This window comes from Nothobranchius furzeri, chromosome 14 (assembly GCF_043380555.1).
Source record: "Nothobranchius furzeri strain GRZ-AD chromosome 14, NfurGRZ-RIMD1, whole genome shotgun sequence".
In the NCBI taxonomy this organism is placed as follows: domain Eukaryota; kingdom Metazoa; phylum Chordata; class Actinopteri; order Cyprinodontiformes; family Nothobranchiidae; genus Nothobranchius; species Nothobranchius furzeri.
Window position 1 is genome coordinate 60,963,571 of NC_091754.1, and position 17,126 is coordinate 60,980,696.

Consider the following 17,126-nt stretch of genomic DNA (forward strand, 5'->3'; position numbering starts at 1 on the left):
TCCCTGGAAATCCGGATAGATGTTATATGATGCCGATGCTGTTAATAAAAACTGAACTTGCTCTTGAATACGTTTGGATTAACATTAAGGTGTTATGGCAACAAGATCGGGCAGATTCAGTCTCATCAGGGCTAGGGTTCCTGTTTCTAGGAGTTGTTATAAAGCTTATTAGTAACTGAAAGTTATTATTTTGAATGTTTTTGATTAGGAACTCATTGGGAGTTAGAGGATTTGAAGAGTCTTGTTGTTAAACATGTTTTGTGACTTTGTGGATTTAAAATTTTCATACATGAAACAGGAAATAACAGCCTGAGATTACGAGCAATGTAAGAATTCATTGAGCTACATCAATTATATGTCATCGATCCAAAATGCAAAAATCGAAATAATAACTATTTACCAAATACAATTTTATTTTGAAAATTGCTTTATTTTGAAGTTCCACTAATATTCCGTTTTCCACCTGGTCCTGCACATCACCAAAAGTGTTAAATGAAAAAGCTAGCAGCATTAGAAGCTACAGCGTTAGATGGCAGTAACGTTAGACGCTAGCTCCATTAGAAACTAGTGGCGATAGAAACTAGCGGGATTTGAAACTAGCGGCGTCAGAAGCTATAGCGTTAGATGGTAGTAACGTTAGAAGTTAGCTCCATTAGAAATTAGCTACATTAGAAGCTACAGCGTTAGATGGTAGTAACGTTAGACGCTAGCTCCATTAGAAACTAGCGGGATTTGAAACTAGCGGCGTCAGAAGCTACAGCTTTAGATGGTAGTAATGTTGGAAGCTAGCTCCATTAGAAGCTAGTGGCAATAGAAACTAGCGGGATTTGAAACTAGCAGCGTCAGAAGCTACAGCGTTAGATGGTAGTAATGTTGGAAGCTAGCTCCATTAGAAGCTAGCGGGATTACAAACTAGCGGCGTCATGGCGAGCAGTGACTAGAAAAGTCAGTGAAGAAATTGTCTACTCTGGGAAATGTTTGTGTTCAATCACTTGTATACGGTAATCAATCAAATTTTAAATCAAATCTTGACTGAATTTGAGATGTCAGAGATAAAATGTTGCAAGTTGATCAAACTAATGATTTATACCCTAGAAATTACCCACACGGCTGAGTTTGGATTGCAGATTATGCTCCAATTATTGTTTGGTTTCCAAACATTAAATATCTCTTCTAAAACCTTAAATGTAACAATCTAAATTAGAAGAGAAGCCCGAGTCACATGACAGGCGCTGATACAGCACAAAAATAACAATCAGATGTTTTCATCTCCTCGCTGCCACCTGAATCATGGTCAGGAGATTTAAATGAACATTTCAAGCATTCTAAGGTGAGAATGTACAAGCTGGAGTTGTAAAAACACCAACGTGGGCAGGTCACAAGTGGGTAACTCGCCCGTCCCCGATCCTGTTGCCATTAAACTAACCCTAACCTGTGTGAACTGGATCGTACCTTAGAGGTAACTTGTCCGAGGAGCATCTTAGCCACACTAAAAGTGTTTTCTTTGCATTTTGATGTGTTGATAATCTGGGTGCTCTAGCTACTTAGTGGAGTAATTGGATACTTCAGGCGGAATAACAAAAAGGATTACGTTTTGATCTAACAATTGTGGAAAGTTAATTTCTGTAAAACTAGTGACTATTTACAATCACACACCGCTAAACAAAAGTTGGATTTTCAGTCTTACGAGTTCAAATAAAGGTTTTTTTAAGCTTTGTTGATTCAGGCAAGACCTGACGTGAAAACTGGAGGCTCTCTGAAGATTTGCGACAAAGCAGCTGACAGGTAGCTCCGCATGGTTACGTATAAACGACCAAACAATCATTACATTTTACAATACATTCGAATTCAAACCCTGTCCTTCTAAACGGAGAAGAGGGAGAGATTAGAAAAAAGCGGTTTTCTCTGGTTCCCGGTCACTCTCCAACTCACCGATTCACTCAGCGGTGAACACGTCAACACGCGCGCTCACACCCACAACCTGGTTACGGTTCCTGATCAAATAGAAAATAAATAGCATCGTCGTTGGTTTTTCACAAAACGAGCAAGTTCGTACAAAAACCAAAAAATAAACAACATAATTACAAATCAAAATCAGTTCTCATCGAATGAATTTACAAAGAAAGGTACCTTAAGACATTGTGAATATGAAGGACGAAACAGGAGTTGAACAGGAGCAGGTTTCCTGTTCAACTCCCCGAAAACACATCCTGAAAGAATGAAAATATTGCTAAAATAATGATTTCTGTTTCCCCGCGTCTCTTGATCCCATCACTCTATCGTCATGATCAGACAAGAATGAACAGGTTTGGTTGGTTCACAATGAAAAAGTTTTTATCTCCACGTTCACCATCTAGCAGCGTTGGGCTGGCCGAACTCACCGGCGAGGTCAGAACTGGGCTACAGGGTGTTTTTCTTTTAGTTTGGAACACTTGTGGTGTGATTCATTCATTCATCGGGGCGTTTCCCAGCCTGTGTATGCTTTTGTGGTTTCCATGGTTACCAGCCGGTTCACCAACAAACGCAGTGAAGAAGACATAAACCAGAGAACGGGCCCTGGAAGTTAAATCCAAAGCAAAACAAGTGTTGTGGTTGGTTCCTGTACACGTCTTAAGCCCCGCCCCTCCGACATCATACTTATTAGAAAACATAAATACACCTCAGATCCAGCTTTTCCCACACATCGACTCATCCCTACCCCTGTTACCCCTGCTAAAGGACTATTTGTTCTAATATGTTTGGCTATAATCGGGTGTTTGATAATGAACACCATCCCTGTGCAGGTGAGACGGGCGGACACGCCTGTAAACGGAAACCTTTTCAACAATGGAGTAAGATAGAGATGCCTGTTCCGTCTTTAAACCTTTCTATGATGCCAACTAGCAAATATATGGAGCCCACCAGGTGACAGGTGGAGAAATAAAACGGTGAAATTGCTCCCAAACCCTAACTCGTCCTTCTACATGCTACACCCCACCCCCAAGAACAAACCCGGACTAATGATAAACCTCCAATAAATTAATCTTCAGGTTTAAAAGGTTTTGGTTCAAATTTGAAACAACGTTTCATCACTTCTTTTGGTGTCAAAACAAACATTACTACAGATTTAACAAACCACGGTTGCTACGACCGTCTCTTCATGCTGCCGTTTCCACCGATTCTGTCTTTCTCAGCTAATTCTTTTTCTTTCTTCCTTCTCATTTTGTTAATTTAAGATTTTCTTTTTACAATAACTTTTTAATCGTCTATTTATATCTTTAAATCATATTTTATATTTTATTCTTGTGAAGCGTCTCGTGAATTTTATCTTGAAAGGCATTATATTAAAGGGACTTTTCGGACTTTTGAATTTTTATGCTCGCGATTGCCCCCTTAGGCCAAAAGCGTAACGGGCAGCTTCAATAGTAGGCTCGTGCACAAGGCACGCATGCTGTACGTGCACACTCCTTAACGAAAATAACAGCTGAGACAGTCCCGTGTGCGTGTGTGTGTGTGTGTGTGTGTGTGTGTGTGTGTGTGTGTGTGTGTGTGTGTGTGGCCTGGAGAACAGGATTACGTGCAGCTAATTAAATAATTTGGTTCTGTACCTTTCTCTTCAGCACAGCCAACAAAGGTTTATGATGGGTCAGTCCTCCTGCATGCTCAGATCATTCCCTTCCCTTGCTTGAAAAATTGTTCCAAAAATGAAAGTTGAACCCACATCTTTTTTATCTGTGAATTCAATGCCGTTTGGCGAGTCTCAAATAAAAATTTGGGCATCTTACTGTAAAAAAATATACCATTAATGTAAAAAAGAAACTCTAAATAAACTATATTCACAACCAGAATCAAACCCAGGTCTTCTGCACGAGAGTCTGATGTTTTACTAAGTGAGCTACATACCAGTATCATTTGATGTATCTGTAACATTTATATCCTTGATGACAGCTGAAACAACGTTCAAAGAACGGTTCAGAGTGAAAATGGCTGTTTTGTTGCTAATTTGCAGGAAATATCTAGAAGAAAGTTCTACAGAAAGTAGCTAAGGGTCCTCAGAAATGTAGCTAGCTTTGTCACTAGGCGTTAGGAACAGCGACAAAGTGGCACTGCCTCTCTCTCTGCTGCTAAAGCTACGGATAGCAAATGCTACGGGCGATGCCTGAGCGTGAACGCGCATGAAGCAGCCTGCTCGACCCGAGCATCTCTCTTTTTCTGTGATTTTACAGAAAAACAGGCAATCACAGTAAAAATGCCAGGGCTCATTCTACAGGACCAGGGCATTGCAGGAGAATGTATGAAGAAGACATTTATTATTTCTATACACGTTTTGGCTGTCAAACTTCCATAATGCCCCTTTAAAAAAAAGTTTCTTCTTTCCTCTTATTGATGAAATTTGTAACCCTTGTATTCGCCTCGGGTGTTGTGTTTACTTCCGTTTCCCTGTTTAGTTCCACCCCTACAGCAAATACTGTAGAGTCTGCTCCGTTTTCCGTTCTCCCCTGGCACTCAGTGGGCTCCGTACCAAACAAACATGGATTCCAAAGATCTGTCCAGTTTACTGACCTCCAACAGAAACTAGGGATGCACCGATACCGATACTGGTATTGGTATCGTTATCGACACCGATACGATGCCAATACCAGTATCGGTGTCGGTAAAAGTTAACCGATACCAGGAACCGATACCAATGCAGCTGCTTGAAAATGGCTTCACTGTAACTTGTCATTTCTGTTCACCTAATATTTTAGTTTTGTTATGATTTCCATTCATATATTTTACTTTTTATTTACCTCACAGTCTTTTCCTGTCGAAAGCAGAGGAGAAAATAAAATCTGTATTCAAATCATTGCATTTTTTTGTGTGGTAGAACTATCGGTATTGGTAATCGGTATCGGCGAATACTTAGATCCAAGTATCGGTATCGTATTGGTTTAGAAAAAAGTGGTATCGTTGTATCCCTAACAGAAACACGACGCTTCTTCATGTTCAATACTGAATGTAAACAAAATCAGAGGCTAAATGCAGAACCACACCACAGAAAAGTAAACCCTTCAAATTAAAAGAAACCCCGCTGCAGCCAGCTCTCTTGTCCCCTCTAGGAGTGTTAAAGGGGATTCCTGCTGAATTTCAGCCCTCACAGTACAACCTCGTACCGAGAATGAGAATCTGGGTTCGGCCTCCCCCTTCATGGTTTCTGCTACACTAGTGTTTCTCCCATAATACACTACAGAAATATCCAGACATATGTATATATATAAAAACATCAGTAGTACTTAGAGTAGAGTAGTAGAGTAACAAGTAAGAAGAAGGAACATTATTGTACTTTATATCATCATCATCATCATCATCATCAGCCATAGTTTAAGGGACTTTAGGTCATCCTTTGGTGGAAACCAGCAGATTGGGAGAGGAGTTAGCGCCACAACCAGCTGTTTCGGTAAATGTGTGTGTGTGTGTGTGTGTGTGTGTGTGTGTGTGTGTGTGTGTTTAGAATCAGATGTGTCCAACCAGCATACACTCTCTGTAGCTCTGTCCTCTGATATTTACAGTTAAATACCTGCATGTACGTTGGTGGTTTTTGTGTCTGATAGCTCTGCGACTTTTGTGTGAAATTGCTTCGTTTGTTGGCTCGTGTTTTGTGCTACTCGCATGTGGAATAAGCATCTCGGACCAAAAAGGATGACCACGAGGTCACGGTATGCCTCTGTGGGTCTAACGTTGAGACGAGTCAGACGCGTTAAACCAAAAGAGACACTTCATCTGGTTTTCTCACAGCTGACTGAAACTACACCAGCTACTGATTTGAAGTTCTGGGCTGCAGTTTAATAAACCAGCTACTAAACAAAGTATCCTAAGATCTGCAACATGATGTGTGCATGGCTAAAAGTGAACCAGTTTCACACAAAGCTGTCAGAGAGAAGGAACAGCCCTGCATCACAGAGATCACCACCTCCATGACACAAGATGGAAAAGAGCATTTTATACCTTCTTCTGTCTCCCAACACCATCAACCTCAAGTCCCCACCACCCTGTCCCCTGTGTTATCCTCTCTATGTGTTGGTGGGGGGATGGGCAGCACCTAGGTGGCGCTCTCCCCAGCTCCAGAGTTGGCCCCGCTGGGTTTGGGCTCAGGCTGGTCGGAGTGCGGAGACGAAGGGCTCAGGGGGTCGCCTCTCTCGCCCCTCTCCTGGAGGTTACGCTGGTTCCTGGCTGCCTCTGTCAGCATCTGCACCCGGCGCTCCTGGTACTCTTCCAGGCCTCGCCAGAGCTCGGCACGCTCCCTTTCCCGCTTCATCTCCCTGAAACAAAGAGGTGAAGCGGAATATTTCTGTGTTCACTGTAAAGAATGGCAGCGGCTTCAACCTGGAAGCTCAAAGTTGTTCTGGGAGTAAAGAGAACGACGATCAACAGAAAAGTTAAACCTGCTGCCAGTGGTTAATCAAGGTCACCAAGGTAACCCATGTAAAAGCCAGGCGTAACTTGAACTATGAGCTACAGCGACCCTTGACATTTTAGTTTTTGAGCTTGGGTTCACTCTGTAGGGTATATGCAGGAATCTCAAAATGAAATGTAAGACTTTTTCAAGACTTTTTAAGACATTCTGAAATTAAATTAAGACTCAATTGCAACAAACTAATAAACTATAAAACATTCATATTTTGTTTGGTAGAAAGAAATCAGATTTTCAAACAAAACTTTAACCAAATGCAGTTTATTCAAATATGCCAAAGTAACAAAAATATTTTTTTTAAAGTTGATATTATGGCACTTTCATTGTTTTGAACAACTTGAGCTATGGACACTATTTTTGGCAGCTTTTTAATAATTTGGGGGCAAGAAAGGTTACTGAAAAAATTAAAAGTACAATGTTATTAACATAAAAAATAATAGAATGGAATAATCCTTGTTGAACCCCATTTTGCTTCCACCATCTTCTCCTTGAATTGGCGAGATACGTCACATCCACGGTGGCCAAAGTCACGTGGTACGAAAATGCACGAAATTGGCTGGCAGAGACCTAAAAATTGGTTTATTTTATGACCTTGTTGTGTTTCTTTTAAATATACAGACTTATTTTAAATACACATCAATACTCACCAAATTTAAGACTTCACTTAATGGATTTAAGACTTTTTAAGACATTCTGAAATTAAATTAAGACTATTGCAACGAACTAATAAACTATAAAACACTCATATTTTGTTTGGTAGAAAGAAATCAGATTTTCAAACAAAACTTTAACCAAATGCAGTTTATTCAAATATACCAAAAGAACAAAAAAAAATTTTTAAAGTAGATATTATGGCACTTTCATTGTTTTGAACAACTTGAGCTATGAATACTATTTTTGGCAGCTTTTTAATAATTTGGGGGCAAGAAAGGTTACTGAAAAAAATTAAAAGTACAATGTTATTAACATAAAAATAATAGAATGGAATAATCCTTGTTGAACCCCATTTTGCTTCTACCATCTTCTCCTTGAATTGGCGAGATACGTCACATCCACAGTGGCCAAAGTCACGTGGTACGAAAATGCACGAAAATGGCTGGCAGAGACCTAAAAATTGGTATATTTTATGACCTTGATGTCGTGTTTCTTTTTGATATACAGACTTATTTTAAATACACATCAATACTCACCAAATTTAAGACTTCACTTAATGGATTTAAGACTTTTTAAGACATTCTGAAATTAAATTAAGACTCTATTGCAACGAACTAATAAACTATAAAACACATATTTTGTTTGGTAGAAAGAAATCAGATTTTCAAACAAAACTTTAACCAAATAAAGTTCATTCAAATATGCCAAAGTAACAAAAAGATTTTTTTAAAGTTGATATTATGGCACTTTCATTGTTTTGAGCAACTTGAGCTATTAATACTATTTTTGGCAGCTTTTTAATAATTTGGGGACAAGAAATGTTACTGAAAAAATTTAAAGTACAATGTTATTAACATAAAAATAATAGAATGGAATAATCCTTGTTTTTCCCCATTTTGCTTCCACCATCTTCTCCTTGAATTGGCGAGATACGTCACATCCACGGTGGCCAAAGTGACGTGGTACGAAAATGGCTGGCAGAGACCTAAAAATTGGTTTATTTTATGACCTTGTTGTGTTTCTTTTTAATATACAGACTTATTTTAAATACACATCAATACTCACCAAATTTAAGACTTCACTTAATGGGTTTAAGACTTTTTAAGGGTCTTAATTTGCCTAAATTAAATTCAAGACTTTTTAAGACTTTTCAAGAGCCGCATATACCATGCTCTGATTACTTTGCGATGTAACTCTGTGACCCTGAACCCACTGCGATGTCTTCCTGCTGCAAGAAGGGGTGGAGTTTCATTAATTTTGGTCATTTTTGGTGAATTCTGTTCAAGCCGCGTGACGTGCCAGTCCCAAACACGCTTCACTTGTGTTAATGTAGAGATGGGTGTGTTGTTCTGATTGTGACAGAATCGCACGTCTGTTGCACTAAAATCTATTTTCCCATGAGATGCCTCCAAGTTGGATGATTAACTTGAAGCCGTGCATGATGGACAGCTGACCTCAGCGACGCACGCCTCTGGGATGTGAAACACGACCTCAGCAGCCTGGTTTGTTGTCCCTGTCGTATCCAGCGAGACAACTGCTCAGTGGCAGTGAGTCATACTCACTTCTGTTTCTCCACTTTGTAGGAGGCAGTGAGGTCATCAAACAGTTTGCTGTTCATCTCCATGAAGGTCTTCAGCACGTTGTAGATCAGAGACACGATGGTCCTGGGGAACACAGTCAGATAGGACAGACATACGGTCCTGTTTAGTTCGGGTCTACTTTAGAGCCTCGCATTTCTCCGTCATTATAGGTGTTACATAATATAATTACTTGTTTTATTTAATTAACTAACATTTAACTCATAGATGTGAATAACGACGAGCAAACGGAGAAGTAATTTTCATTTGTGTGCCACTAACTGGTTCCAGTGCTCCTTGGAGACTCTGTAGAGGGTAGCGAACACCAGCGGCAGGATGACTTGACAGTTCTCCTCTATTAGGCTGAGGATGTATTCGTTGTTCCAGAAGTACAGAGCTCGTTCTGCTACCTGAAACACACACACACACACACACACACACACACACACACACACACACACACACACACACACACACACACACACAACTGAGTTTATTGTCCCAAACTGGTTCCCTTTAACTGTCTCTAATGCATCTGTAGGTAGGGATGGGTACCTTTGACATTTGAATCGATTCGGTACTAATTCCCGGTACCTAGGAATAGATACCGGTACTTAACGGTACCAGTTTTAGATACTTTTGAGTGTTTAGTATTTTAATTCTCTTTTATAATTAAATATATATTTTTCTCAGTATATAACCATATTTGGTAAATATCACGATAAATAACATACAACTGTTTGTATTTTAACATCGTCCTTGTAGTTTTATAAGCTGATAATTAAACTGAAGCAAACATCTTTACTGTGAACTAAATTTACTGTGTATCTTCATTCCTTTTGCCGTCCTTTTTATTTTGATTTTTCCTACTGGGAAGTTAGAATTTCCGAGGAGAAAGCGAACGCACCATTAGCTGATAACAATGGTGGCAATGGAAGCTAACATATCAAGCTAACGTTAACTTAAACAGTTTATTTAGCTGCTGGAGCAGATTAAAACGATGATGCCTCACACTTAGATCGTTGTCGCTGGTTTCATCTTCACCCAATCACCCGTCGCATTTAGTAAAGTGAAGCCAAACTTTACAGCGCGTTCATGTTCTTCCAGTCGGAAATTTGGAGTTCCGAGGAGAAAGCGAATGCACCATAAGCGGAACGGAAGCTAACATATCAAGCTAACGTTATCTTAAACATTTTATTTACCTACCGGAGCAGATTAAGATGAGGATGTCTCACTTAGATCGTTGTCGCTGGTTTCATCATCACCCAGTTACCCATCACATTTAGTGAAGTGGACCCAAGCTTTAGCGTGCGTTCTTTCTTCCATGCTGCTCTGTTTACATTGACGACATAACGCTCTTGCGCATGCGCAGCTGTCTTGGCAAGTTCTCGTTATGAAGGACAGGTACCAAAATGAGGCACCGTTTCAAATGACGTGAATCGGTGCTCAGTCGGTACTATGGAATTCGGTCGGTACCTTAAAAAGTACCGAATTCGGTACCCATCGCTATCTGTAGGTAATCATCTTATTTAATTTAACTTGATCCTTCCAAGTCAGTTTTATTTGTCCATCACCTGGAAGTGAGGGCTGGAGATGCAGGCTGCTATCTGTTTGAAGAGAGGCTCCTGAATCCGGATGAACTGTGATGGTTCTATCACGTCCAAAATCTCCTCAATCTCCCCCAGGAACATCACCTAAACACCCCCGAACACGCCTTAGTTTACAGAACACAAGAAGAATGTGTGTAAGGGAACAGAGATGGGTTACTTCACCTCTTTCTGGGTGCAGGTCTTCGGCCAGTACTTGAGCAGCCCTCTGATGATCTGCAGAGTACACACACGTTCACTCACCTTCACCGTCCGCTTCTCTGCTGCTGCATTTATTTTGTTGCTGAATAAAGAAGCAAGCTAAGTCTTACGTATTCAGTCACCGTAGCGTCTTTCTCCATAAACTGCACCACACAGTAGGCCAGCTGAAACCACAGAGAGAACTGCTGGTGAGTAACAGTTCATAGATAGTAGGTAACCAATAGAGGTGCTGAAAAAAATCGATTCAAGTCTGAATCGGTATTCTAGAGCCCTGCACTGAAGCCCTAGGCCTGCGGGTCGGCCGGGCTTCGGGCCAACGACTGTGTAATTACCTCGGACACGGGCCGGGCTGGGCGCCTTTATTTTTGATCAAATTCATTTAAAAAAACTGAAACACTTGAACGCAGCAGCACCTGCCTGCTTCTCACGCACCAGCACCCGTTAGCTCAGTTAAGGTCTGTGTGGTTTATAAATGCGCCAATATAAACGAATTCTCAAACTGCTGATTGAAACATGTGCCCCTATTCTAACATGCCATTTTATGTCCACTTTGATACGTCAGAAACCATTTGTTTATTCTCGTGGAAATGGCAGCACTCTATTTTTCTGCGAATAAATTCGCTCTGCATTAAAAAAATACAGCATTCATTGCTAGCTGTTTTCTAACTGGAGAGCGCATTTTCAGAGCGGCAGATTAAATTTACAAATGCTATATTAATTGGGGCCGTTTATTTAATCTGCCGCTCTGAAAATGCGCTCTGCAGTTAGAAAATTAGAATGCTGCTTTTTTTTCTAATTGCACAAGAGCGCGTTTTCAGAGCAGATTAAATTTACAAACGCATCCAATTAATATAGCGTTCGTAAATTTCATCTGCCGCTCGAAAAATACGCTCTGTTAGAAAAAAAGCTGCAATGATGCTGTTTTTTTCTTTTCTTTCTTTCTTTTGTTTTTACTGCAGAACGTTTCTCACAGATAATTAGAATGCTGAGCATCCTATTACGCTAAAACATTATGAAAGGTTAAAAAAAAAGTTGGGCTCGGGCTCAGGTCGGGCCAGAGAAAAGAAAACTTTTTCGGGCAGGACACGGGCTCAGATTTTAGGCCCATGCAGGGCTCTACGGGATTCTTATTTATAAAGGTTCAGAATCGATTCACAAAGGTTCAGAATCGATTCTAAGAACTCAAATATTTGGCACGTTACAGGTTTGAGATGCACTTTTTTGATCTTTGTTAGGAGAGTCAGTACTCCGTTTACTTTTGTGGTCCCATGAATTGAGATGATTTATGTTTGAATCTGCTGATAAGAGGGCACTTGAATGTAATTTTTTCCATACTCAGAAATTTGGATATTCTCATTTATTTTCTAAGATGATACATGAGTACTCAGATTACTTGTGTAACTTGTTTCTACACATACTTGAAAAGTATTTGACCATATTACTTCCAAAGCTACTGTTAGGTAACAACAGATTTGTTATATTTTACAAGGTAAGCAAAAATAAATGTTGCCTTTTGGTCAAAAGATTGTTTCTGTTTACAGTTTTAGAATCACTTTAGTTTACCTTGTAAATTTGCTTTTTTGGAGCATGACCAGTTTAAAGTCAAATAAAAATGTCCCAAAGCTTTAACTAACTTGTACAACAAAGTAGTTCATCCTGGAGCTGACACTCTTTGTTAATACAGATTGTGAATCGATTTAAATTGAGAATCGAGAATCGATTCTGAATCGAATCGGCACCCCGAGAATCGGAATCACATCAAATCGTGAGTTGCTCTAAGACTCACATCTCTAGTAACCAACATCATACATTAATAATTCCTCACGTGAGAAATGTGACAAGTTATGGTTTCAGATATTTGAATTAACTATAAATGATGAAAATTAACTTGAGGGGTCCCACAGGGTTCAGCACTGGGCCCACTGTTGTTTATGAACATAAATACTTAATGCATCACTTTGGTAAATGTTTCAACCGATGACTTAAGTCATTTATATTAATTTTTTAATATGCTTTTGGATATTTAGCTTAATAATCCCTAGAAAAGGATTTTTTACACCAAAAATGTATTATTATTATTATTATTATTATTATTATTATTATTATTATTATTATTATTTAAAAGTATGTATATTTTTAGATATCTATAAAAGAATTGTAGGATTTTTATAGAAAATAAAATTACATTTTTATTTGTTTTCTGAACATAACATTTCAAAGATGAATTTGTTGTTTTCTAATACAATTTAAGTCACAATATCATCTTTTTAACTCATTTTAAATCTGGATTTAATTCTGATTATACACATGTACACACTGGACTGAACAGCAGCAGACAACAAGAATGAATGTAATAAATGAACCACACACACACACACACACATTCCATGAAGCTGTCAAAACGACAGGGGCTCAGCTCTTATCCCTCAGGATTAAACACGGCTAAGGATCGGAAATACCAGTTTTCCGATTCTGTCGTAGTGAGTTTTGCTACATCAGCTGCAGTCATCTCCTATTATTCGCAGAATGTGTGTGTGTGAGCATGAGTGTGTTTTGTGGTTGCCCCTTCCACCCAGACCGGTTGCCGTGGCGAGAGGGCGCCGTGGCGACGGAGACTGTGTGTGTGTTTGCCTCGGAAGGAGTGATGTCACACATATAAAGTCCCTTCAGGACAATGCAGGACAGAGTTTAGACCTGCTGTCTCCGTCTTTTTGTTTATTTGAAATCAGAAGTATCCACTTTTATTATAATTACACAGAATGTCTTTGTTTTGTTTTATGTTTTATGTGTAGATTTATTCTGTCAGGAGTTTGCTTCAGAAATCACATTTTTACATTTCTGTTTCTCCTTGGGTGGTATTTTTGATCATTGCAGCTCAGCAGGAGTAAAAGACAGGGAGAAATGTACCTTTACACAGGTAGATTATTACTATGGTAGGATTGTGAGAGCTGGACGTTGTTTGCTTAAGGATTTTATGGTTTTTAGGGTGAGGGTTTGATTTATTCATCATGATAAAGAGTCGCATTATGGGATGAAACGCTCAACAAGGCTCCCGTGTTAGGCTCTGGAAAAACAAAGCTAACAACTATTAAGTTTCTTCTAATCCCTTTGGCAGACAGCAGTCAGTGTGCTGAAACTTTATTATCCAGCACAGAAGCCAAGTGCCATAAAATCTGATCTTAAATTAGATAAAATAAGAAGAAATGTCATAAAACAGAAGTAAAAACAACCTTGAGATAAAAGGATGACAAGAGGTCTGTCTGATGCTACAGCTAACACCTTCTCGTCTCAGCTAACTCAGAGTCCCTCGTGATCAGCTTACCTGAGACTATTCCATCTGTGCTTAGAAGTAATATAACCGTAGCACACTAACGAAAGAAAGCAAGCACTACATATCCCAGAATGCACCAGAAGATAACAGATGAAGCCGAGTTTCTCACTTTGCATCTTGTTTCAAATTCCTCAGAGACGAGTTCTCACTGTAGGTTGTCCCACAAGAAGCTACGGAAATTATGTTTAAACGCAGATGACCTCAGTGCTCAGCAGGACATCACACACACACACACACACACACACACACACACACACACACACACGATTCTCATGTTGCAACAATGCATGCACACTAAACTCTTGCAAAGTGCCACAATGTCTGCAGAAAACAACCATAAAACCCAATGTACATAATTCTGTGTTGTTAAATCAATGGTGGTGTGAATGCTTTACAAAATAGCATTTGCATGAAAGACTGAAATTTGTGACATAAAGGTGTTTCGAAGCAACACTGAAGAGTTTCTGGGACTTAAAGCTATTGCTTTCAAACTGGTTTCAGTGATTCTTGGGGTTGAAACTTGAACAACCTAACACGGGACAGCCCTCTGCAGACCCCTGCTGAACAGAGACTGGACTTAGTTAGTGGTTTGGGTACACTGATGGAAGGTCTCTACCTGCTTAAGCACAATGGCGGTTTACTGTGCCAGTATCTAATGCAGAGGCTAACACTTAGCTTTTTCTTTTTGCCGACTGCAGAAAAAAGAACAAGAAGGAAAATAAAAGTAGTCAGATGAATTTGTTGGCATCATGGTGAAGCCAGGAATCAAACGTAAAAGACCAAAGTAGGAGGCAGCAAATCAAGGAGCTAAAACCAGAGTGAACATCGGCACGGCTCATGTTCATTTGAGGGAGGCTACAAATCCATGGACTGATGGTGGCCTGGCTTTGTTGTTTCTGGACTTGTAAGTAATAATATTTTTTTTCCAACAGTGTGGACTATTTTACTTTGTGGCTTATTTATTATCAGTTGGCTTGTGTTAACTCATTCACTGCCAATGACGACTAAAGTCATCATTTTAAATCCAACCGTTCACTGCCAATGACAATTAAAGTCGTCATTTGCATTTTTTTACTGTGTGGGCGTCGGAATGAGCCCCCGACACCGTGGGAACAAACATCCCAGCTCTGAAGCCGATCGTCATCCGCGTACGTCACACGTCACGTGATCAGGAAGCAGAAAATCCATGTGTTAGGAGATCGTTTTGGGCCGCTGCTGTAAAAAAAAGTGAGGCGCGAACCGGAAAAGCTTCTGCCGATCACAATTCAACAACGGATTATGAATGAACGGATAATGCTCGAAACGTGCGGATTCTTCCTGATGTAAGAGGTGAGTCTCTGCTTTGTTTTAGTTGTTTTGGTTGTTTTAGCGTCGACATCATCCTAGCGCGCAATGTTCTGTGGCTCTTAAAAAACGGTGAGAAACGCTGGCAGCGAATGAGTAAGTGTTAGCTCATTGTTAGAGCTAGCTTCAGACAGCAGTAGCATGTTGTTTATGATAGCTGTAATTCCGTTTTCAACCAGTAGGAGGGAGAACTGGTGAAACTTATTAAGTGTTGCTTTAAGAAAATAGTAAATTGTTAAAGGTGCAATATGTAAGAATATAGTTGGAATCTTACAGTGAGAATATCCCAAAAGACTAATGTTTCAGTCATTTTGGAAGGAAGGTTACACTGAAAGATGTTTCATATCCTGCTAGCAGCTGGATTGTCAGTTTTTCTCCTTTCAAAACAGGAAGGAGGGACGTAACTACGGGTTACCATCAGAGTGTGGGGTTGCCGTGTCTCCTGCGAGCTAATGCTGCAGCGCCGACAATTGTAATTTGACGACAGCTGGCAAAAAAACTCCAGAATTGTTTAAAGTGGTTGCAGTAACCACATTTTACCACAGGATGTCATTTCTACATAATGCACCTTTAAGAACATGGAACCACTGAAACTAGCCATTAGCTTATCAATCAAGTTAGAGCGATTGTTTCTCTGAACTGAAGCTGGAAACACCAACAGATAAGATGTCCACAGAAGCTGCCATTTTAAACTTTGTGCATTTATGGCTCTAAACGTAGCTTCTGTTAGCTTCAAACTCTTACCACAGTCCAGCGGCAACAGCAAACGTTTTCTTAGACAGCAGCAAAGCTGGTATAAGTGATGAAAATGGCGTTAATGAATCTTTAAGCTGACTTATTATCACATTTTGATATTTTTACCCAGAAGTGGGTCACTCTCCGCTCCCGTCTCCCCCTTGACCCTGACCAACCGAGATGTGTGTTTGAGTGTGTGAATAATAAATGTGTGAGCCACGGGGAGCGGGATGGAGAGAGATGGGGAGAAATGTAGGACACGGTGGTGCTGAGACCCAGAATACACAAACCGCAGAACAAACTGTACCCTCCGCATTAGCAAATAACGTGTGACTCAAACACCACACACACACACACAAGAGACAACCAGCCATCTGTGTCATCAAATATCATGACCACACACACACACAAACTCAGAGGTGTAAATCTATGGCTCAATCCTGCCTCCTGGTGGTACACCAAGCACACTGCAGAAACCCTGCTCCATTAATGCTGCGTCTATCCATCTGGATACCAGATTAACGTCAGATGGTTGCAGATGCTAAGACTGCTGCATCACAGCTGGTTGTGACCAGAAACGTTCGGTTGGACTTCTGCAGGAAGAAACTGCAGATGAACTCCAGCTGTCCTCATCTGAAGTGACTGAGGTTTCCACTCACCTGTGCATGGAAGATGGAGAGGGACTTTGCTGTGTGTAGAGGGATGAGGACTCGGACCAGGAACTGCTTGTGTTCGGCTTTCAGCGGCAGCGCGAAGCCATTTATGATGCTAAAACCAAAGAGAAGAAGAACCGTTACCTCTCTGTGGTGTGTTCACTTCATTAACAGAAGGGCTAACGAGTAGAAACGTGTCGGTTTAGACCAGGGGTCGGCAACCTGTTCCCATCAAAGAGCCATTATTACCCGTTTCCCACAGTAAAGAAAACACTGGGAGCCACAGCAGCTGCGGCGTTGTGGGCGGGGCCTACCCTCAGACAGCAGAGAGCTGCTTTAACCAATCACAACAGGCGACAGCAGCCGGTACCGGTCGCTCATGTACGTCAAAGTTATCTTTCATAAGACGATAATCAATAAAACGATTTATATAAAGTGGATCCAGAAGTTGTAGCCCGTCTCTGCTACAATATTTAGATATTTTTCACCCTGTTGGTGGTTTTACTGAGCAGGTGCCACTTTTGTCATACGTTTCTTTTTAAAACATGTTTAGACTGTTCAGAATACAAATCCAGGCTCTGTCACGTTTGACTG

The 17,126-nt window shown here is 40.3% G+C and overlaps 1 protein-coding gene across 1 annotated transcript in view; it reads right to left on the reverse strand.

The window, feature by feature from the left end:
- Positions 1-5,914: 5,914 nt before the first annotated feature.
- ppp2r5b (protein phosphatase 2, regulatory subunit B', beta) overlaps positions 5,915-17,126 on the reverse strand; it is a 62,695-nt gene continuing 51,483 nt past the window's right edge. Inside the window, exons 7-13 of the mRNA XM_054748815.2 lie at positions 16,539-16,647; positions 10,580-10,633; positions 10,434-10,484; positions 10,236-10,355; positions 8,944-9,071; positions 8,647-8,748; positions 5,915-6,278 (exon numbers count right to left, since the gene is read on the reverse strand). Of these exons, the coding sequence (XP_054604790.1) occupies positions 6,059-6,278; positions 8,647-8,748; positions 8,944-9,071; positions 10,236-10,355; positions 10,434-10,484; positions 10,580-10,633; positions 16,539-16,647 (784 nt within the window). The 3' untranslated portion in view covers positions 5,915-6,058. The remainder of the gene's footprint in view (positions 6,279-8,646; positions 8,749-8,943; positions 9,072-10,235; positions 10,356-10,433; positions 10,485-10,579; positions 10,634-16,538; positions 16,648-17,126) is intronic.